The 24,314-nt window shown below is 46.1% G+C and overlaps 1 protein-coding gene across 1 annotated transcript in view; it reads right to left on the bottom strand.

The window, feature by feature from the left end:
- The window catches only part of PKHD1 (PKHD1 ciliary IPT domain containing fibrocystin/polyductin), a 382,916-nt gene that overhangs the window by 349,532 nt on the left and 9,070 nt on the right, over positions 1 to 24,314 (bottom strand). The window contains exons 5-15 of the mRNA XM_065401532.1: positions 22,725 to 22,782; positions 21,111 to 21,189; positions 18,789 to 18,863; positions 14,050 to 14,114; positions 12,167 to 12,206; positions 10,017 to 10,087; positions 7,405 to 7,506; positions 6,728 to 6,823; positions 5,875 to 6,016; positions 4,584 to 4,698; positions 758 to 1,033 (exon numbers count right to left, since the gene is read on the bottom strand). Of these exons, the coding sequence (XP_065257604.1) occupies positions 758 to 1,033; positions 4,584 to 4,698; positions 5,875 to 6,016; positions 6,728 to 6,823; positions 7,405 to 7,506; positions 10,017 to 10,087; positions 12,167 to 12,206; positions 14,050 to 14,114; positions 18,789 to 18,863; positions 21,111 to 21,189; positions 22,725 to 22,782 (1,119 nt within the window). The remainder of the gene's footprint in view (positions 1 to 757; positions 1,034 to 4,583; positions 4,699 to 5,874; positions 6,017 to 6,727; positions 6,824 to 7,404; positions 7,507 to 10,016; positions 10,088 to 12,166; positions 12,207 to 14,049; positions 14,115 to 18,788; positions 18,864 to 21,110; positions 21,190 to 22,724; positions 22,783 to 24,314) is intronic.

Below are 24,314 nucleotides of genomic sequence, written 5' to 3'. Positions count from 1 at the left end.
TCAAAAAAGCGAACAGGATGTTAGGAATCATTAAAAAAGGGATAGAGAATAAGACGGAGAATATCTTATTGCCGTTATATAAATCCATGGTATGCCCACATCTTGAATACTGCGTACAGATGTGGTCTCCTCATCTCAAAAAAGATATACTGGCATTAGAAAAGGTTCAGAGAAGGGCAACTAAAATGATTAGGGTTTTGGAACAGGTTCCATATGAGGAGAGATTAAAGACACTAGGTCTTTTCATCTTGGAAAAGAGGAGAATAAGGGGAGATATGATAGAGGTCTATAAAATCATGGTGTGGAGAAAGTGAATAAGGAAAAGTTATTTACTTGTTCCCATAATATAAGAACTAGGGGCCACCAAATGAAATTAATGGGCAGCAGGTTTAAAACAAATAAAAGGAAGTTCTTCACACAGCGCACAGTCAACCTGTGGAACTCCTTGCCTGAGGAGGTTGTGAAGGCTAGGACTGTAACAGGTTTTAAAAGAGAACTAGATAAATTCATGGAGGTTAAGTCCATTAATGGCTATTAGTCAGGATGGGTAAGGAATGGTGTCCCTAGCCTCTGTTTGTCAGAGGGTGGAGATGGACGGCAGGAGAGAGATCACTTGATCATTACCTGTTAGGTTCACTCCCTCTGGGGCACCTGGCATTGGCCACTGTCAGCAGACAGGATACTGGGCTGGTTGGACCTTTGGTCTGACCCAGTATGGCCGTTCTTATGTTCTTATGATCACAGACGTGGTCCTGACCTGTATCTCCGGAAGCCGGTGGGCACTGGCCCGGATTTCGTGCCTCTCTCTGCGATAGGTATTCACCACATCAGGGTTTAGCCAGGTGTTGTGCAGCTGAACCCCAACTCGCATCCCACTGCTTGGTGCCTTCCCATGATGCAGCGCTTCCAGGTAGTACTTTGAGCCACGCATCAGCTCAAATTTCTGGGATTTTGGCTGCCAACTCTTGCTCCAGTTCTTCTCCCAGTGCTCAGACCATTCAGAAGCACCAGCAGGAATAAAGGCAACTTTCACCTGAATTCAGACCAACAAAAGCAACAAGATAATTACACAGCAGTGTCTGGCTCCAAAATAACACATGAACCTGACCTCTTTAGCTGGAGAGACTGTACCTTTAAATGACAAAGAGAAAGCAGACCACATTCACAGCTATGAGCAGATGTCTGCAGCATCCCTTCCTTTTTGTAAGGGAAAATCCTGTCTAGTACAGAGTGCTGTGATCAAGGGGTCTGAGCTGAGTCCCAGGAGGCAGAGACTTCTCATATCTCACCCCAGCCCTATTAACAACTCACAATAACAACTGGCCTTGGATAAGTCACTTAGGTTCCTCATCTGTAAAATGGAAGTTGTGTGATCTACCTATCTCAGATGGGTGTTGTGAGGAACAGTTAGCTTCCACTTGTAAGCTGAGTTGAAGGTTAATAGTACTAGATTTTATTGGATAGAGGCCCTGCTGAGTCCTCACCTTACACTTCTGTTGAGAAATGACAGTGGCCCATGAGGAATCATCTTTCATTCATTGGATTTGAAATGGAGTCTTTTCCCTCAATTCCGTGGAATCTGAGGTAACCGTGGAGGCCACCTCAGAGAAGCTGTTTGTTAGAGGGAACCCTTTCAAGGTGACAACAGGAAAAAGACACCAAAAAGAGCACCACACCTTAAAATCATGAGCGGGAACAAAACCACTAAACTAATTCCCTTTCCCCACCCAGAGTATTAAAGGCTACGCAAGTAACACTACCTGTAGGTAAGGCTGCCATTTTAAGTCCCAATTTTCACTTAAACCATTCAAGCTGAAATTTTTCATGCTGGGTGTCAGTCTCAGGGTGGATTTTCTTTTTTTTAAACTTTCAGTTAAACTGGTTCAGTAATTTAATTACACGGTTACATTCTAATTTTTCTGTCTCGTTCAGTGCACAGGATGGACTGTGCTCTGGGATGAATCAAGGCTGCATAGTGAAGATGGCTGCTGTCTATAGGACCCCTGCCTCACTTGTTGCAGAAGTTGGAAAGCGAATGAGGCAGGAAACTGGAGGAAGAGAAGGATGGTCTCAGAGTTAAGCTGAATGCTGTCCTGGAGAACTGGAGTCTATCCCTGCCTGTGCCATAGAGCTCCTGTGTGATGCTGGGCAAGTCACTTAAGCCAAAATGTTCCACAAGTGACCACTTGTGGAACAAGTGGGATGTGCCTTTTCTGGTTGCCCAACTTGAGATACTGGAGGTCTGATCTGCAGAAGTGCTGAGCACTCCCAGCTGCTACTGAGGTCAATAGCAGCTGTGCTCTCGACAAATGAAGTACTATAAAACGCTGAGTCCGCTTAAAAAAAAATAAAAATCCGGCACCAGGCTTCTAAAACTGAGCCCCCAAATTAGACACTTTGCGTTTTCTTCTCTGACCCTCAGTTCCCCATGTATAAAACAGGGCTAATAATACCCTCACCTCACAAGGGTGTTACAGAAATAAATGCATTAATGTGCATGAAGAACTAAAATACTATGGTAGCATCATATTAAGGAAGTTAATAATTCCGTATTCAGTGCGGGGTTTGGATGGAGTGCAGTAAATATGGCATGGGCCACGCACTGAATGAGGATAAAAAGAAATATCAAATAGCACCTCATTCAGTGGGAACTGGTACATTCAGCATGTACCAGTGGGAACTGAATGAGGCAGGATTCCTGTGGGAAAAAACAGTATATGATCATGTCATGAAAGACTGTATCATCCTGCATTTGCACACAAGGGGGTCAAATTTAAGTTGCACAGGCAACCTTAATTCTAGCATTTCTGTATTTTTGATGTTTGACTTTGCAGTTTGAATGTTCTTTTAACTGTCTTTTTTGTTTTATGTAATCGGTGAGCTTGAATGATGTAATGGTTAATAGTTCCCTCTGGAGGCAGGTTAGTCAGTAAAGAAGGCACATGACTGTCATTAACTGCACATGCACCAAGCTCTGACTGAATATGCTTAGAGTGCTGGAAACAGCTAGTTCTCACTGAGCATGCTCATCTCATTTGCCTAGGAACCTCCTTCCTGGTAACCTGATACTCATTCTTTTATGGTAGGTGAGATCTTCAAGGGAAGCAGAGGGAGACTTTTCCCCTCCAAGGCAAAGGTAACTGGGGACCAGACACTTGGAGACTGGAGTCTGCTCTTCCCTTGACAGTACCCTTCCAATGGGCCTCAGTCTTGAGCCAGGAGAGTTGCTTCTGGGGAGGAAAGGATAATTGAGTCTCTAAGGCCCATTCAGTCCTTAGCCTCTCGAGATTGACGCCAACAAAGGTGCCAACTGTGACTGCGTTTTTACACGCCGACCAAACAATCCATCCACCTCCTATCAGACACATTCTAAGTAGTCACTGAACCACCATTCTCTGGCATGGGACAAGGACCCCACGTTGCAGCTGAAGTTATAACAAGGGGAGCATGTACCACGCATCCTCATGACAACACCTTTCCCACTGGCGGAAAATGGGATGCACGTTGAGAGAAAACCTACAGCAAGCAGAGAGCATTTGGAAAGCTGGACAATCAAGGGGCCTGAGTCCCTGCTCCATTACACTGGGGTATGTGATGGTGGCACCCCTTGCAGGGAGTTAGCTCCAAACTCCTACCCCTCGCCTTGGGAAGGCAGAAATTCTCCCAGGAGTCAATCCAGCACTGCTATCAATGACAAACAAATCAGCAACAGTCCCCTTTATCAGCAAACAAACTACCCCAGTGCCCCCCAGAATCAGTCCCGCAGTCTCCAATCCTTTTGGGCTCTGGCTGATTTTCATGTGCTGTGAATACTTATACTAGCCACACATGCAGGCTGCCTCCTAGGCCCATCCATCTGCCTCCTGGACCTCAGCCTCTTGGCCTGCCCGGTCCCTACAGCAGCACATGCGCTCTCCAATAACCCTTCTCAAATCGCAATCCCATCCTCCAAATCAGAGGGGGGTGGGCACCGGGAAGAAGGAGTGGGATTTCCTGCCACCTCTCAAGCCAACCGGCACAGGAAATTCCAGCTTCTCCTCTTTGCTCATCTCCCCCACCACTCGGGGTTGCAGAGCCTGCTTACACAGCACTGTTGTTGATCTGTGTAGTGTCACCATGCTAGGACAACGCCATTGAAAAAATCAACACAACAGCTGAAGAATCAGGCCCAAGCAATCCGACTTGCAGGAAGGGAAATCCCAGTGCTTGATAACTGTAAACAGGGGCGGCTCCAGGCACAAGCACAGCAAGCGCGTGCCTGGGGCGGCAAGCCGCGGGGAGCTGCCTGCCAGTCGCTGTGAGGGCGGCAGTCAGACAGCCTTCGGCAGCACGCCTGCGGAAGGTCCGCCGGTCCAGCGGCTTCGGCGGCAATTCGGCAGCAAGTACACCGAAGGCGCGGGACCGGCAGATCACCCGCAGAAATGCCGCCGAATCCGCGTGACCAGCGGACCGCCCGCAGGCATGCCGCCGAAGGCCGCCTGACTGCCGTGCTTGGGACGGCAAAAAACATAGAGCCGCCCCTGACTGTAAATGCAACTCTTCCATATCCTGCACTTCCTATTTTTGCTGCCCTAATGAAATACCTTTTTTCCTGGGTCTTCTGAAAGGCTTAGGTGCAAGGAAGCCCTGCCATCTGCCTGAATCCAGAAGGTGTAATTATTTGTCTGTGGTGCCACAAAGAATCCACGTAGTCGTGAGCTAGGCAGCAGAAGAATATCCATGTCAGATAAAAGCAGTGCGAAATCCCGGACAAAAAGCTGGTTTCTCCCATTTATTAACAGGAAGGGGGAAATATTTGTAACAACATGCAAAGGTACTCAAATTCAAGAGCTTTTACCAGTTTTTAGGGACTCAAATCTGACCTGTTTTCACAGGGAAAAAAATTATGACATTGCACAAATATTTCCAAGAAAAAAAGTGAAAATAGACTTTTTTTTTTTTTTTTTTAAAGCAGAATCATCCCCATAGCTGAGTAGGAAAAAGCGTTCATGTTGGAAACCTACACAAGTTCAAGGGAGAGGCACGTGCAAATGTCAGAAAGGTGAAAATGTTTGTGAGTATTTCTGCAAAACAAAACACAACTCTCAATGGATGACTCTCAAAAGGGTCCGATCATGTGCACCCCAAAATTCTAAGGGTCAGCTCCTCTGCCGGACTAAATTGGTATTGCTCCATTAACCTGGAGCTATGCTGCTTCCCACCAGATGAGGATCTGGCCCAACCTGCCTATTCCAGCCTTTTGGCACACAGAGCTCCTCTCCAGATGCAATACTTTCTGCTTCTGGCTGAGCTGGTTCTATCTCAAGAGCACTCTCCTTTGAGGTATTTCATCACTTCTATCTCTAGTCCTGGGCAAAACCAAGAAGTACAGAAATATGAGTCAGCTGGTGGCCCAGGATCATGCCCCTGGAAGTCAGAAACTCCTCCTACACCACTCTGTCCCGGGTTCTCCAAGCAGGGCAATTCAGTGAAGATGAAAAATATGGGATAAAACATGTCACTGCATTTTTTGAATTTCAAAGGGACCTAAAAACTCAAGTTTCAGAGTAGCAGCCGTGTTAGTCTGTATCCGCAAAAATAACAGGAGTACTTGTGGCACCTTAGAGACTAACAAATTTATTAGAGCATAAGCATCCGAAGAAGTGGGTTGTAGCCCACGAAAGCTTATGCTCTAATAAATTTGTTAGTCTCTAAGGTGCCACAAGTACTCCTGTTATTTTTGCTAAAAACTCAAGTATTGAGCAAAGATTTGATTGGAATCCTCAGAGCTGTGCAGTAAAGCTTGTTAAAAAGGACTGGTATGTGCTATTGCTACTTCTTCCGCTGCTAAAGGTGCATACCAAGTTTTCATCTCCTTTTGAGACCACTGAATACCTGAATGACTGCTGTGCCTGAGAGAGAAATCTTTCTGGAGAGCTGGCATTAGGAACAATCTGCCATCTATATCCAGGGGCTGTTTCAGTTAGATCAGTGCCTGCTGCATCATCCCAGACTTCAAAGAGAAGCCCTCTGTTTCCTGGGAAGTTAAAAAAAAATATCAAGAATCTAGTCAGCCTGGCTAATGGAAAGTCCACAGCACATGAGAGAATTAATAGCAAAACAATGAAAAAGCTGCAGGCCACAGTCTATGGGTTGCTGGATAATAATCTCTGACAAGAGCTGTTTTGGGACCTATTAATGGGATCAACGTTAGTTCCAGGCTAGGAACACTGGAGAGACGACGCCTTGATCTATAGAGTCCCCTCCAGCAAATTAAAAAAAAGTACCAAAGGTCTTCAAAGTATAGTGCCTCCAGCACTCCCCAGCCAAGGTGCGATGGTCAGTACATTGACGCAAAAGGAAAAATAATTAGGAGACTTCTCAGGGAATCCAAAAGGGATCAGAAAACAAAAGACCCCTGGAAAATAGACTGGAAATAAAGGAGACTTGTCAGGAGGGGCAAACTCATGGGTATCAGGGGCAAAACTGAGGAGTATCATCGGGTTAGTCCAGAGTTCCTAGGTTCAGATGTTACCCAGAAATCCCTAGCAAACTGGGAAGTTTGGTCAGCAAAACCAGGAGAGGCTACCCTGCTACTGAAAACCCATGTGATGTGACATCAGTAGGTTTTGGATAACCCCATTTTTATCCATCCCACCACCAAACACAGAATGAAGTCTCTACCCCATTTCCAAATGGCAGCACAGCAGTTTGCCAAGCAGGGCCTTTGCTCTTAGAAATACTGTACCTGCTTGGGGTGCAACAAGTCTTCTGGTTTCATCAATGGGTCCAGTAGTGCAGCTAATCTTCCGGGGAGAACAGTGCTTGATTTCACAGGGAACACCTGACAGTGGGAAAAGGAGAAGTAGGTATATGCAGAATGAGACTGAAGAACATAAATCCAGGCCTAAACTGTTTAAGGGATGAGCCCCCTTTGATTCTGAAAGAGATTAGCAGAGCTGCACTGCATCACCTTCAAACAAGGGCAACATCACACCAAACAGAGGGTGTATATCTGTAGCCAATTATTCATTTGAATTCATAGCAGTAAGGGCCTCTCATACAGCAAGTACCATGGTTCTTATGTCCACTACCACGGTACTTACCTGTACGTGTAGTCCCACCGACTTTGAGTCAACTTCAGTAGGAGTTGCTGGAGCAAGTACTATTAGAGAATCAGGCCTTAAGGGAGCTGGCTCCTCTGAACGCATGTCCAACTGGGCATTCAATATGGTGGCACGGGTGTAACCGAAGGCAGAATTTAGCTGGTTGATTTAGTTGGTGTTGGTCCTGCTTTGAGCAGGGGATTGGACTAGATGACCTCCTGAGGTCTCTTCCAACCCTAATATTCTATGATTCTATGAATTTGGTCTGTGGTCTTCATTCCATCACTGTAGTATCCAAAACTGATTTCTACATTGTTACCTGCAACTGTGACCTGCACGGGCTGGTCAAAGAAGTCTCCTGTGATCGTGAGGTCACTTCCTCCTCCTAGGCTTCCCGAGACTGGAAACACAGATGCTATCTCTGTAGAGGAAGGAAAAGGAGACTTGGAGAATGGACCTAGCTAACATGCATTAGGAAAGGTCCATCCCACTCCTGCTTCCATTAAAACTAAAAGTAACACTTGCACTGACCTCAGGGGGAGCAGGCTCCGAGAAACTAACTGGCCCAAAGTCATCCCTAGCCCGAATTCATCCAGGAAACTAGTGGAATTACAGCAAGGATTAATTTGATCCTACAGGTATAGCTCAGCTAAAGGACAATTTAAGGAGGGATATGATAGCTCTTACAAGCTGGTATAATTCACATCCTGAGGAGGCCAGAAGCAGATGAAATTAAACTATTTTTGACCAGTGGTTCTCAACCTTTCCACACTACTGTACCCCTTTCAGGAGTCTGATTTGTCTTGCGCACCCCCAAGTTTCACCTCACTTAAATTACTTGCTTACAAAATCAGACATAAAAATACAAAAGTGTCACAGCCCACTGTTACTGACAGATTATTACTTTCTCATTTTGTCTGTATGAAATTTTACATTGTACTGACTTTGCTAGTGCTTTTTATGTAGCCCGTTGTAAAACTAGGAAAATATCTAAATGACAATGTACCCCTGGAAGACCTCTGCATACCCCCAGGGCTACACGTAGCCCCGGTTGAGAACCATTGTTTTAGACTGTCAGGCTGGCCTCTGAATTTAACCCACAGATTTGACTGTTGTGAACTTTCTGTCAGCAGTGTTGTTGTAGCCGTGTTGGTCCCAGGATATGAGAGAGAGGCAAGGTGGGTGAGCCCAGACCTGAAGAAATGTTCTGTGTCAGCTTGAAAGCTTATCTCTTTCACCATCTGAAGTTGGTCCAATAAGAGATAGTACCTCATCCACCTTGGCTCTCTAATTGAACTTTCAAACAGTTGAATATGATGCTGTTAATCCTTAGCGTTTAGGGCCAAATCCTGAAAGATGCTGAGCCTCTGGCAATTGCCAGGGATATAAATGGAAGTTGTGAATGCTCAGATTTGACCTCTAGTCTCCGTTTGCATGGACAATATGGTTATTTTTCCACTAGATGTCAGCGTGGCTGTTTAGCATTCCTCATCTCTCATGCACACACAGGTACTGTAGTTAGATGGGGCAACTGCAGTTCTAAACACTGAATCACACTTTTGTGGAGAGATGACCTTAGCTTTCCCAAGTCTAAATTTTTTCTAATCCATCCATTTAAGGGCCATATTAATCTTTCAGCCATCAAGGGGGTCCCTCTAAATCCTTTAAACCAAGTACTTTATACATGTGCACATCACAAATCACCAGTCCATTAGTTACAGTAGTTGCAATCAATGGTGAGATCAGGCCTTAGTGGGAAAGATACAGCAGGCAGCCCTGAAACCTGTTCAGACTGGATGAGCCAAATGGTCTTTTCTAGCCTTGTCCTATCCATGATAGCAATCAAAGCCAAGTGCTTTATGGTCCATGAAACTTAGATCTGTGGTTGTACTTTGAGTTTTAGACCCAGATTCTTTTTGAAGATCATTGACATTACTTAGCCATGACAGCAGCTACTGAGGATTTAATTTTCTATTGTCTAGAGAGCTGGAAACTGCATGCCCATGTGTTTTACAGTACAATGCTTTACTCAGTACAAGACAATACTACAGTAGTCTGTGATATATCTTTGCCCAGAATGCTTGACTCTCACACTGAAACTCAAGAGATACAATACAATCAGCTAGGGGATGGTCAGGAAGTAATTTTCAGCTGATTCATCCTATCCAAAGTCCCCTGCATGTCGAAGACCTCAACTCCCACCAACTTCGGTAGGATTTGAGGGGGCCGAGCAGGGTCAGGCACCTCATGTAGGTCTGGCAGGAGAAATAGTGGGGTTGCTTGATCATCACCCCATCTCCAGATCTGCTGGTTCTCCTGTTGTTAGGGTTCTCCTGCTCAATACCCTTTAGAGATTTCAGAGCCACCCACAAAGCTGGAGACAAAGGGTACCTCTACATGAGGGGGCTTCCCAGAGCAGACAGAGAGATGTGCTAGCTCTGCTTGGGCTAGCACACTAAAAATAGCAGTTCGGGCTCGGGCTGGAGCCCACAAAGGGAGAGGGTCTCAGAGCCCAGGGTTAAGCCCGAGCCCCAATGTCTAGGCTGCAATTGTATAGCCCTGCGAGCCTGAGCCAGCTGAATCAGGCCACCCACGGGTGTTTTACTGAAGTGTAGACATACCCTGAGTGATAAGGCCCGTCTTGTGGGGAGTTCAGTTCAGCATGCAATGAAAGCAGGAAGAGACAGGAAATCTGGGCACCCCCCAACCTTAGCTCATAGAAAGATAGAGGGCTAGATTTTGTATCTCATCCTGAGGTCCTTTTTGTGCTCTCTGTCTACACGAGAGCAACTCCCACTGAATCCGAAGGGAAATGCACACAAGGATCGAAGGCACAATAACATTGGGAAGAATAATAGAAAGATTTTCTTCATAAGCCTCTTTGGACTTGTCATAGGACAGGGCAGTCATTGGGGCAGCAATGTACAGCACCTGAGAATGTCTGATACAAGAAAAGCTCCTGTTTGGCACTGATGAGCCAAGCATCCTTGTGTACCATCGACCTGCAACATGAGAGAAAGGCTTGTGAAACTCCTTGGAATTTGAGCTGAGGGTAGATCTCCCCATAGTACCAGGGAAGCTGAACGGGACATCTCAGAATAAACACAGGAAAACAGTTATTCTAGGTATAGCAAATGCTACTTTTCACCCATATAGAGCAGCGTTCATTCAAGCATCCAAATTAGAGCTGGTTGAAATTCTTCAACTGAAATTTTTTGCCATTATCAAATGCAGTTTTGTTGAAATCAAAATTTACTGTCTCACACTTTCTTACAGTTTTCCTACTTTTTGCAGGTGGGTAATGGTAAAAAGGTGTTTTTTCCCCAATTTCAGATACTTTGGCTTTTCCCTTTTCTTTCAGTCGAAAAGGGTAGAAAAGTAAAAGAAGGGAGAGAAGGGAAGGGGGGGGTCTTAAAATCCAAAAATGGAAAATTGAAATGTTTTTGGTGTCGAAAAAATGCAACGTGACATTCCAAGTCAAAAGAAACCAAAAACGTTCCCAAAACCCAACATTTTGCAATCAAAAATTTTCGGTGATTTTTCTCACAGAAAACTCAACGGGAAAAATGTTGGTTTTCCAACCAGCTCTAACCTGAGTGTATTGCGGGCCAGATGGTAGCATTTAACCACTGGCATAGGGATGGAGTCAGCATACCCAATGGGTGCCTCCCAGAGTTCCAGCAAATGCAGAATGGATAGCAAACCACGCTGGCCAACATCAGGGATTGAACCAACTACCTCCAGCACTGAACACATGAGTCTCTACAGGTTGAGCTAAAAAGCTAGATTCCAAAGTTGATACCTGTGCCAGACTCATTTCCTCAGTGACTTGGGCATGGTGTGGGGAGACCTATCACACATTGGACCAGTGGGGTACACACAGACTGTATCATCCTTTTGAATAGACAAGCATGTTCCCCTGGCCACAGTTTGTATGTGAGGGGGTGTGGGTCATGGTGCACCTTGTCCCCACTCCCTCTGGGGCAGCTTGCAGTCTTGGAGACACATGGAAGGAAAGGGAAAGTGCAGAGACTGTCCCTAGCCTAGGCAGGGAGTGTGCGAAGCGCCTTCGACCCTGGACAACACTCCCTGCACATCCTGTTGGAGTTGTGGGGGCAATCTGGCCCCTTCATAAGCATTAAGTCTCAACACCATGATGAGGTAGAGAAAACGGGTGCAGCGAGATTAAATGACTAGCCCACGTGTAACCCGTGCCTGCTCGGTGTGCACTCTGTCCCCCTCTAGTGGCAGCTAGACCAGCTACAGATTGATGAATCTGCTACAGGTTTGGCTAAGAGAGATGTGTCTTTTAGCTCAGGCAGTAGAGGCTTATGCATTAAGCTCCAGGGGTCCCAGGTTTGATCCCGGGTGCTCATGACCAGGGTCTGTCAGCGTTACACCTGCTCACTGAGGAAATCCGTGACAGAGTCAGAAGTCAAATCCAGCAGTTAATAAGGAAGCTGCCACAATGCATATGCTGATTTCTACCAACAGCTCGCAGAGATCTGTGGTTGACTTTTTTATCCAAAGTAACAACTGATTCATGAGCAAGGACAATGATAATCAAGCCATTGGGAACAAGGCTCTTCTACTGTTTAAAGCAAAACCCTCATAGAAATCTCACCGGGCATCAGCTGCCATACACCCCTTCTGATACTGCATTTGGACCAGAACCAACCCCTCCCTTCTTCCCCACCCCTAAAATTCACAACTGAGGTTCTGGTTTTGGCCCATCTAAGAGAAATAGATGTCCACAAGTCACTCAGCCACCCTGCATGTGTAGAAGATTGGTGATAGGGGATTATGCCCATCTATATCGAATGGATACCCCTGTTCTGTGGACTTAAACAATGGCAAGGAGACCCCCAGATCCTTTCAATATTCTCTAGGGGGAACTTTCTTCTCATTGCCATCCTCAGATCTGATGATCAGTTCATCCCATTGAGACAGTAAAGGGCCATGGATAGGTATGTATAAGCAAGTTCTATGAAATGTATCCAGGTACTCTTTCTGGACCCAGAAATGCAGCCGTACTACCATAGGAAACCGCAGATGAACGGAGCAGCGTTTCTGTTACTCACTTTCCTTTGTTAAACACTGAAAAGCTAATGTTCTGCGAACCTGTTGGAAGGGAAAACAGACACAGTTAATGTAGGAACGTGGGGGAGTCCGTAGAAAAAGCACACTGGACTAGGATCAACACTAGGGTCCTGATTCCCCTTTCTTCACTGACTTTACCCCAGTGTATCTCCACTCACTTCAGGGGAGCTGTTCTGATTTACAGCGAGAGGACAAAGTGCATCAACTAGTAATGCTGTGAGAACACAGAAACCTGAGAACCACACCCCAAAAAACCCATTGGAGCGGTCACACCAAAACCAGATTGCACAGTCTCCAGCTGACACAGGAGCCTGCCACATTATTATTATGGGAGCACCTAGAGACCCCAACCGAGATCAGGACCCCGTTAAGCCAGTCGCTGTCGCGTTTTACAATCTAAACATACAAAACAGAGTCCGGGGAAATAAGGCACACAGAAAGCTTCAGAGTAACCTTCTCAAAAGCCCCTAAGTCCTGTTTTCAAACGTGACTAAGGCTCTTAGGAAGTTTAAGTCTCACTCAAAGTCTGTGGGATTTCAGCTCCTAAGTCACTTTTGAAAACAGGACTTAGGCACTTTTGAAAATGTCACCTAAAGTGACTGCCCACAGCCTCCTAGCCAAGCCAGGTCTCTAGAATCCCAGTTCAGTGCCTTAGCCACCAGACCTAAATAACTCTGGGCTTCCACCCTTGAACACTGGTAATCATGTGAGGCAGCTGTCCCTCCAATTTTCTCCTGGGAATGGCCTATATCAAGTGGCTACAACTCAGATGACAAGCATAGCAGAAGGGGCACCTTCACAGCCCTAGTAACACGGTGATGTGAACCAATGAGCAATGGACACACTGAGCCCACAAACACCATCAAAACTCAGCTACTCCAGGGAAAGGGCCGTAAAAGTAGCCAGGGACAACTCATTCTTGTGCACCTCCACTTAGATACGAGGAGGAAAGTTATCATGTAAAGAAAAGGAGTACTTGTGGCACCTTCGAGACTAACAAATTTATTTGAGCATAAGCTTTCATCAGATGCATAGAATGGAACATATAGTAAGGAGATATATATACATACAGAGAACATGAAAAGGTGGGAGTTGCCCTACCAACTCTAAGAGGCTAATTAATTAATATGAGCTATTGTCAGCAGGAGAAAAAAAACTTTTGTAGTGATAATCAAGATAGCCCATTTCAGACAGTTTGACAAGAAGGTGTGAGGATACTTAACATGGGGAAATAGATTCAATTTGTGTAGTGGCTCAGCCATTCCCGGTCTCTATTCAAGCCTACCAATGTGATATATGCCATCATGTGCCAGCAATGCCCCTCTGCCATGTACATTGGCCAAACCAGACAGTCTCTACACAAAAGAATAAATGGACACAAGTCTGACATCAGGAATCATAACATTCAAAAACCAGTAGGAGAACACTTCAACCTCTCTGGTCACTCAGTAACAGACTTAAAGGTGGCAATTTTCCAACAGAAAAGCTTCAAAAACAGACTCCAACGGGAAACTGCTGAACTTGAATTAATATGCAAACTAGATACCAACAACTTAGGCTTGAATAGAGACTGGGAATGGCTGAGCCATTACAAACATTGAATCTACCGCTGCTACTCTGAAACATGTAAAGAAAGGTGAAGGTCAAAAAATGGGTGAGGGAGGGAAATATTTACAATAAACAAGTCATTAGGTTACAATAATAAGACCATAGTCAGAAAGGGCAGAAACGTTCCAGGGACTCACTCCCGACCCTGGGTTTCCAATGGGACGGCTGTACACGCAGGGGATATTTCATTAATTATGACACCTTTCGAGGCAGAGACCAGAATTGTAGGCGTACATGTTCTCCTCTTTCCACTGACCAATATAGCTGCCTTCTACACGGCACTGTAAGGTCCCTGTTCCATGATCCATCTGAATGGGATAGCTGTAAAGAGACAGAGAAATTGTGCTGCCTTTAGAAAGGAAAGGGAACACAAGGAAAACACAGCATTACCATTCCAAACAAAATACAGGTTGTCCCCAGCTCCAGGGCTTGATCCTGATACTGGAAGGATGCTTGGACCCTCAGCTTAAACGGGACGTGAGGGCAAACAGCATCTCACAAGACTGGGTCACTGGAGACAATGCGTAGGTGGAGGGATGTAAGGAAGAGGTACAGTCCTGAGGTTGCTGTGATGCAGACAAGCTACTGGGCAGACCTTTCTGGGCATATCTACACTGCAAAGTAAGCCCAGGGTTCAAACTCAGGCTCAAGCCTAACCCCTCTTCCAGCTACACACAAATCATGCTAACCACAGGGCTGGAGGGTCCGAGCCTGAGTCAAGCCAGGAACCAGGACTCAAGCCTTATTGCTGTGCAGTATAGACGCAGCCCCACTGGACTCATGTTCTGGGAGTCCACCAAAATTATCCCACAATCCCATGAGCTGACTTTCTTTGTTCTCTGGAAAGTCAAGTTTGGTGGACAGCCAAGTTTTCCCACAGTGCACCATGAACAAAGGGCTAGAGTAGCCACGTTTTGGGAGGGCAACAGGAAGTCTGGGATATGGGTGGTTGGACTTGGGCCTGCATAATGGGATGGGACCCAGGATTCAACAAGTCCTAACCTGGGGCTACCACTAAGTGTAGATGCTCAAGCCCTAGATTAACAAACCTGTTCACTAACTCGAGTTCTACTGACCCTGGGCTTACACTGTAGTGTAGACATACACTCTATGGCCCCAGTGTATGAGAAATGCAACAATGGCTTAAAGGTGGACTTTGTCCTCTGTCACAATGTGGACTGGGCCCCTTTAAGGAGCCCCCAGCCCAACTATGCCTTATTAATGGCCCCTAGATGGGGCCTGATAGACAGCCACTGGCCTCTCTAAAGATCCAAAGGGAAACCGAAAGGGGAAACTGTGACAGAGACCAGGAGATTTCTGAAGAAGACCCTTGACTGGGGAAGGGTTTCGGCCAGGAAGCCAAAGGGCTGAAGATGGCTGAAGGCCAGAGAAAGCGGACTCCAGGGAAGAAGGGAACATTCCAGCTAGGGAGGGCTGGGAGTTGCCTGCTGAAAGCAGGGAATTGAGTTGAACTTTGTAGAATTTATTTTGGGACTTTGAGTTTTGTTCTGAACTTTGATCTTGATAAACCCAGCCCCTATGGAGGGGTGGATTGCCTGTATGCACAATTTATTAAGGAGTCCTGAAGAGGGAAACAGAGGCAGGAAGCTGCAAAGCCACCCTGGCCACAAGGGGGTGCTCAGAAGGAGGCAGACCCTGATTATCCACCCCCACCCAAACCACAGAAACAGAGAAACTGAGAATCAGGCCCTGTGTGTCTTTCTAAGACGAGGGGAGCCTGCACATTGCAGTATTACCAGAGCAGTTCTCTCTCAGAGGGGTGGTTATAGATTGCTAGCAGGCAGGCTAAGAATGTTGTTAATGTTGAAACTGCTTTGAAAAAATCAATGATGCCAAGGGTAGGTTTGTAAAAGTTTAAACAATGATTTGACAAACCGCTTAAACCCGTAGCAGTTTGGCCCCGCCACTTCCATATTTTAAACAAAGACCTTTTCATCAGCAGCTGAGAAAGAATTTATGATTTAAGGGAACTGAGATCGTTTGTATTTGGCTAAATAAATAATGCAAACAGGAATGCCACTGCCAGGAGCTGCTGTCCCGGGGGCATGAAAACTTCCCCCCCATGGAGATCCACTCTGGCAGCTTTCCTATTACACTGCACTTAGTCACTTACACCTGTATTTAAAGTGAGTGAAGATACTTCCAGCCTCTGTGTCACTTAGAAGAGTCAAGAGCCTGATCCTCATCTGCAATGAACTCAAGCACAGCTGACCTTGTCTACACTGGGAGCTGCATTGGTGGAGATCCTGTCTACAATCTGTATTGGTGCAGCTGGCCCCAATTTAACCCACAAGGGAGCGGGGGTGTAAAACATGCCTCATACTGTGTAATTGCTTCCAATGCTGGGGTTTTGCATTGGGGGCGACTCTATCAGCAGCTAAAATCCCAACAGCAATAAGGTCTAAGCCATTCTGTCACCTCCGCTGATCCTGAGATCCACTGGTCTAATTGGCACTAGTAGGATGGGGCTGTTCTCCCAGCCAAAGCGCCCTGGGGAGTGCTATGCATTCCAGTTCTACCCTCTGCTTCCTCCCTGCACACTCCTAATACACCTCCTACACTGGGGTGGGGTGGAGTGGGCAGAGCAAAGGCAGCTATGCTGGCCCACTCCCATGGCCTAAAAGGACCTTAGCTGTCAAGAACTATGGGCTTGAGTTCCCTCAGCTGATCCTGCGGCTTGCCTGCCCAGCCCTCAGGCCAGTTAATGAGCCCAGTTGGGCTGCGGCAGAATCGCCTGATTGGCAGGCCTGTCCAACTGGCTGCAAGAGGCCCACACGTCTTCACTGAAGCCAGGACCAGCTCCAGGGTTTTTGCCGCCCCAAGCAGCAGGAAAAAAAAAAAAAAAAAAAAGCCGCGATCGCAATTGCGATCGGCGGCACTCCGGCGGCAGCTCCACCGCGCCACTTTCTTCTTCAGCAGTAATTCGGTGGCAGGTGCTTCCCTCCGAGAGGGACCCGCCTCCGAATTGCCGCCGAACCGCCCGACGTGCCGCCCCTTCCCCTTGGCCGCCCCAAGCACCTGCTTGCTGGGCTGGTGCCTGGAGCCGGCCCTGACTGAAGCTCAGCAGCAGCGGCAGGTTGTTGGCTGCTCAGCGCTTACACAGACAGCTTCAATCTCCCCTGTGCCTGCGCTGTTCCCAGCCTTGCTCCTATCCCATTCCCCTGCTTGGTTCCTGACTCAGCTCTGACCCTTGGCCTAGTGCTTAAAGCCTGTTCCCAGCTTTAACTACTAGGCCAGGCTCCAGCTCAAACCACTAGGTCAGATCTCCCACATCCCAGTCCCTGACACTTAGCAAGGACTATGGAATCAGTCTCTTGTCCTTTGTTCAGTGCACATTTCCTAGCATGCCACTTAGGGTGACCAGACAGCAAGTGTGAAAAATCGGGACATGGGGTGGGGGGTAATAGGAGCCTATATAAGAAAAAGACCCAAAAATTGGGATTGTCCCTATAAAATCGGGACATCTGGTCACCCTAATGCCACTTATACTCAGGTTGGCAATGATTAAAGCCAAGTGACCAATTTTTGATGGAACAATTTTCCACCCGAAGACGCTGTTTCATCAAAACCAAAATGTTTTATGGAAAAGGGACAATTTCAACAAGGTGTTCACTGGAAAATTGTCAAATTGAGTTGTTTTGACTCTCACTGTTTCAACTTTGATATTAGATTAAAGTATTGATTTAAATATATTTATACATATACTGCATTTATCAGTCGACATATTGTATTCAGTGTTTTATATTATAACATTTTGACACTATCAACATGATCCAATGTTTCTGAATCTAATTTTTTCTGAATTTCTGTTCCACGAGAAATTTTAACTTTTTGTTCTGATTTGGAGCGAAAACAAAATTTTGAAATGGCAGAATTTCCTGCAGAACATAAATTCAGTTTTCCAAGCAGCTCTAATAACTGTGCTGTTCCCTAACAGGATGCAAGAGAACCAGGAACCTAGAACCTCCCCCAACTCTAGTAATCTAACAAGATGCAAGCAAACAACGAAAAAGATGAAATTCAATAAAGGCCAGGGCAAAGTACTTCACTTAGGAAGGAAAGATCAAATGCACAACTACAAAATGAAGAATAAGAGGTTAGGTGGTTGTACTGCTGAAAAGGATCTCGTGGTTATAGTGGATCACAAATTGAATGAGTCAACAATGCAATGCAGTTTTGAAAAAGGAGTGTAGTAACAGGAGTGTGTAAGAAAGACACAAGAAGTAATTTTCCCGTTCTACTCAGCAATGAGGAGACCTCACTGGAGTATCATGTCCAGTTCTGGGTGCTATGCTTTAGGAAAGATATGAACAAACTGGAGAGAGTTCAGAGGAGAGCAGCAAAACTGATAAAAGGTTTAGAAAACCTGATAAAAGTTTTAAAAAAAATATTGGGCATGTTTAGTTTTGAGAAAAGAAGACTGAGAGGGGAGCTGATAACAGTCTTCAAATATGTTACGGGCTGCTATAAAGAGGACTGTGATCTATTGCTCTCTGTGTCCACTGAAGGTAGAATAAGAAGTAATCCGCTTATTCTGCAGCAAGGGAGATTTAGCTTAGATATGAGGGGAAACGTTCTAACTATGAGGGTAGTTAAGCTCTGGAATAGGCTTCCATGGGAGCTTGTGGAATACCCGTTATTGGAGGTTTTGAAGAACAGGTTGGACAAATACCTGTCAGGGACAGTCTAGGTTTACCTGGTCTTGTCTCACCGCAGAGGGCTGGACTCGGTGACTTCAAGCTCCCTTCCAGCCCTACATTTCTATGAAAATCAACAATCTCGAGCCCCATGCACTCCAACAGTTTACCCAATGAGCTGACTTTCCAAGAGCCCCTCGAAATTGTGACAAAGCACCTGCCTTTTGTTACCATAACCCCGATGGACAGACCATCCTCTACAATCAAGCATATGGAGATCTCAAAGCAATATGAAATTAGCTACAACCCAAAGCAAAAAGGAAGATCACAAACTAACATGCTTCTCGTTTGCTTGTTGGCAAAAGAACAGAGGCTGATCCATCCATCTCCTTCCGCCTCGAGGATAACAGGGCTACATAGGAAATAAACAGGAAAGATGTGACATTAGGGGAAGCCATTAAGCCCTAGGATGAAATTCTGGACATGCTGAAGTCACTGGCAAAACACCCACTGGCTTCAGTGAAAAAAAGAAATTCCATATTTTGGAACTATTTGACTTGACATCACTGGAAAGCTGTGCCCCATACACCTTATGAAACGTGCACAGCTCTTGCAATCCTAAGGAGCCCTTGCCTCGGTCACTGGGCATTTTACAAGATCCACGTGAATGAGGCAAGAGCTCGTGTGAAATCCTGCTCCAGTCACTGCACATATTCACTACAGGTGAGCATAGCGTTCCTATAAAACTATAGGCTGAATCTATTCACTCTGTTGAGTTTTCTCAAGTATGCTCACCAGTGTTTTGAGGTTATATGGTAAATAATGAAACCAGCATTTCAGTGGAGGATACCAACACACCAAAGCGACACAGAAACACATTCCAACTTTCCATTTCATTAACCACAGCACTTGTAGTTCCCATTGACGATGGGTGAAACAATAACTGATATTGAACACAGGATGTTAATCAGTATCCAGAGGCTAGGATGGTTGACTCTGAATCAGCTGGTGTAAATCAGTGCAGCTCTACTGGCTTACGATTAGGGCTCCGTGTCATGGAAGTCGCGGAAATCACAGATTCCATGACTTCCTGTGACCTCTGTGACTTCTGCAGCGGCCAGTGTGGCTGACCCCAGGGCTGCCCAAGCAGCTGACCCCGGAGCTAGCTGCTCAGGTGGCCCTGGGGACAGCCACACTAGCCGCTGCTCGAGCGGCTCTGCAACCAGCTGCTCAGGCGGCCCCGGGCAGCTGGCCCTGGGGACTGCCTGAGCAATGGTCCTGGGGATGGCCGGAGCTGCCGCTGGCCCCCCGGGACTCCCCCCACCCTGATGGTGGCCAGAGCAGCTGCTGGTCCCCCTGAGGCTCCCCCCATAGCAGGGGCCAGAGCAGTCACTGCCCCCCCCCGTGGGGCTCCCCCCATCAGCACCCCCTCAGGGGTATTTATGGTATAAGTCATGGACAGGTCACGGGCCGTGATTTTTTGTTTCTTGCCCGTGACCTGTCCATGACTTTTACTAAAAATACCCATGATTAAATCCCAGCCTTACTTATGATTTATACCGTCTGAAGATTTAGTTCCCTAATCGGAGAATTTACCATGCTGTATCAGACCTGCGACCCATCAGAATGCTGCCTCCCCTGCAGCGAATGTCTGATGCTTCAGAGACTGGTGAATAAAACACCCATGGCAAATGTGCAATGGGAGAATATTTCTTCCTGATCCCTAGGCCGATCAGTTAAATTCTTGAAGCATGAGGTTTGATTACCCTTCTCTTCACATAAATTACTGCATTAACAAATACCTTAAAGTAACTGTAGACCCTCTGGGCCCTGATTCTCCACAGCCTTGCACAACCATGCCTACACGTACCAGTTCAGAATCCTCCAGTCACTTATCCTAGTGGTAGCATTTTATACCCATTTTGAACTTGCTGGGCCTCTGTTACCTTCCATCTTGTGTGACCATTTACACCAATGTGAATTCAGAATGGTGGCATTTTACACCCACCTGACCCTGGTGTAAATGACCACGTAAGCAATACGGCAATGGAAAATCACGTCGTCCCTCTGTGGAAGTGCAAGTGACTCTATGAAGTTCAAGGCAGTGTAGAGTAAGGCACACAGCCCAGATCCTCAAGGGTATTTAGGCATCTATCTGCCAGAGATTTCAATTGAAGCTAGGAGTCTAAATACCTTTGAGGATTTGGCCCACTGTTTCTTCAGAGCTCTGCTTTAACTTTCCATTTGCCATGAAAATTACTCTCCCCAACCAAGCTAATAGAATTTCTAAAAATGCAATTGGAAGAGAAAATTTATTAACTTGTAGTTTCCTACATTTGAAATTAGTTTGTTTTAATCTGTTAACCAAAATAAAACCTCCAACAACCAGATGCAATTACAGTACAATTCACACTGAGCCACAATTGACTGTGCTGCCGCTCAATAAACGGACTAGCTTAATGGACCAGTTGCAATTAGATTAACAAAGTTTGCTGGAGCCCAACTCGTGAGCTGCAATAAACCACAACAAGAGGAAACCGGCAGTTCCGTGCCAACTGGTTGCAATTTATTGCTGTCAAGGAGGCTGGTCGAAGAAAGAAATGCCAAAAAAAAACACCAATCACATGGACAGAGCCAGAATGTTAATATATGTAATTACCCATCAATATAGTCAACATTAAAGTCAATGGTTTCATATCTTCCAGCAATGATCTGCCCGCAGACTTGTATTACGTTTCCTGTTTAAATGAGAAAGAAAATGAAGGGATTATTTTTAAAGCAGTATGCTAATGTTTGTGGAGTAAGGCAGCTAGCAAAGTAGGGGTTAAGGGCCAGATTTACTAAGGGGTATTTAATAATTATTATTATTTGTAAAAATAACAGGAGTACTTGTGGCACCTTAGAGACTAACAAATTTATTAGAGCATAAGCTTTCGTGGGCTACAACCCACTTCTTCGGATGCATATAGAGTGAACCATATATTGAGGAGATATATATACACACACATACAGAGAGCATGAACAGGTGGGAGTTGTCTTACCAACTCTGAGAGGCCAATTAAGTAAGAGAAAAAAAACTTTTGAAGTGATAATCATCTTCTTGATTATCACTTCAAAAGTTTTTTTTCTCTTACTTAATTGGCCTCTCAGAGTTGGTAAGACAACTCCCACCTGTTCATGCTCTCTGTATGTGTGTGTATATATATCTCCTCAATATATGGTTCACTCTATATGCATCCGAAGAAGTGGGTTGTAGCCCACGAAAGCTTATGCTCTAATAAATTTGTTAGTCTCTAAGGTGCCACAAGTACTCCTGTTATTTTTGCGGATACAGACTAACACGGCTGCTACTCTGAAACCTGTCATTATTATTTGTATTAACAGAGTGCCTAGAAGTCCCAGTCGTGGCCCATTGTGCTAGGCACTGAACAAACATAGAACAAAAAGACAGTCCCTGCCCCAATGAGCTTACAATCTAAAAGACAAGAGACAGCAGATGGATCATGACAGGGGAGCGGAAGGAAACAATACAGGTGCCTAGTAGGACCTACAAATGTCCTTAAGCCGGCAGGCACCTAGCTCCCATTGAAAATCAAAATCAAATCTAGAACAGCCTCCCACCTAGTAGCTTTCTCCACCTTCTGAAATAAAAAATTGACTCCAAGGCCTTGCCCCTGCTTGCTCCATCCCCCTTCCCTCCGTTGCTCGCTCTTCCCCACCCTCACTCACTTTCACCGGGCTGGGGTAGGAGGTTGGGGAGGGAGGGAGGGCAGGCTCTGGCTGGGGGTGCAGGCTCTGGGGTGGGGCCAGGGCTGAGGGGTTTGGCGTGCAGGTGGGGTTTGGGCTCTGGGGTGGGGCTGGAGGTAAGGCAATAAGGGGTTTGGGGTGCAGGAGGGGGCTCCAGGCTGGGCCAAGGGGTTGGGGCATGGGGGGGGGGGTCCCAGTGACATTTACCGCGGCTCTGAGGAAGCGGCCACCAGGTCCCTGTGGCCTCTAGGCGTATGGTTGGCCAGGCGGCTCTGTGCAGTGTGCCCTGCCTTTGCACCCCCAGGCGCCACCCCCCGCAGCTCCCACTGTGCCTGATCCAGAGGATCTGAGTCTTACTAACTATAGAGCCTTGACTTCATAGCTCAAGCTATAGTAGCTCATGCTTTCAGCTCTATAGGTGCCTAATTTAATCCTCAGTGTATCAGCTAAAACGACAGCCCTTGCACAAGGAAGATGAAAATATGTAACATCAAAGATGTCTCCATTTTAAAGGAAGATCCCTTACCTGGGACTCCAGATGGTGGATTAATTTGGTAAACCACAGGTGTCTGTGCAATAGAAAACTGCAAGAAGAATTTTGTTGTTAAACAAACAAGCTTCCACAGCAGCCCTACAAGATCCGATTATGCATCATTCGCAACACAGCTGGCAACCAGCATCTCAGACACACTTATTTTGGGGCTTGTCTTTAAAGTGCATTTCTACTCTGATGAGTGACTATGTAAAACTGCCCCCTTCTTATCAGCAAATTTGCTCCCCATGTGTTCTCAGAGTCAGATCTGCTGATTTGAGTGATGACAATAGGTTTCTACTGCTGGTTACTCCTGCTAGCTCTGCAGAACCAGCACAGCGAAGAGAAGAGAGAGCTGCATTCTTCTCCATCTTCTGCCTCACCAACAAAACCGTTATTAAGTTGCTAATCAGTTACACTGGTGCATCCTCACTGAAGGCAACCGGTCTATACAGGGGTCACCAAGGGTCTAATTTGACCTGCAGGAGAGAAGGGCGATATGATCTCATGCTCCAAAACATAACCTGATCATTGCAGAAGTTGGAAACTAAGGGCCAGATTATAACTCTGGAAACTAATCTGAGATGAGGAAGCCCCTATATGGGCAGAGCAGTGGGGGAGTGACGGAGGATGTGTCCATAGGATCAAATGCATTCAGGGTCCCTGAGAGGAGTGTGCTCGGCAAGAAGCATTTGCTGCTCCTATCTAAGAAAAGTAACCTGCTTTCCCACTCCCATGCAAACCCTCCACCACTACCTTGTGTGCACGGAGTGGAGATCCCAGACACAACCCCTCTGGAGTGGAGAGCATTCCTGGCAGCCCTAGTCCTTTCCCTCGGTGCTCCTGAAGTCCTATGTCTCTGCCTCTTGAGCAGTGTCATTGCATGCAAGAAGGTGTCACTACAGTGTCTCCCCACTAGGGCACAGTCCTACATATTTCCTCTGTGCATTGCCCAGTTGACCACGGGTACCGTGGCACAGAGCTGAACCAATCATTCATAGCAAAAAAACGAGTCAATGGCATTTTCCTCTCTTTTTGCTCCTCATTTGTCCGCGAGCAGCATGAAATTGTCCCGAATTCCTTTGTTCCTTCAAAATTGCTGGCTGAATCATTTCTACAAATATTTCCGGGCCTGCTAGTGAAGGCAGGGGGCTGGACTCGATGACCTTTCGGGGTCCCTTCCAGTTCTAGGAGATAGGATATCTCCATATAATAAAATAAATAAATAAATAAATAAATAATGATGACAGTTTGTATGCCAACGTCTGCAATCCAAGCATTAGTTTTGATTGGAATTACAGCTCACACGGCATCACTTGTTTTACCTGAACGTAACTCTTAGACTCAGGTTCCTGGAGTGCGAGTTTCAGTTCGAAACCCTGCTGTTTTCTGTGAATATTACTGATCTTTATAGCATGCCTATCCGTTGCTCTGGGGACTGTTTTCCCATATGCAGTTAACACTCCCTTCAAGCATTCCTGCCAGCTCACTCCTTCTCTAGACTGTTCTTGGAAAGCAAGCATAGGCAGAATGAATACAGAGCCAGCTCCTCCCCTGGGATAAACAGTCGTAGCTTAAGTGACC

This window comes from Emys orbicularis, chromosome 3, assembly GCF_028017835.1.
Source record: "Emys orbicularis isolate rEmyOrb1 chromosome 3, rEmyOrb1.hap1, whole genome shotgun sequence".
NCBI lineage: Eukaryota > Metazoa > Chordata > Testudines > Emydidae > Emys > Emys orbicularis.
This window is presented reverse-complemented; position numbering and strand designations above follow the sequence as displayed.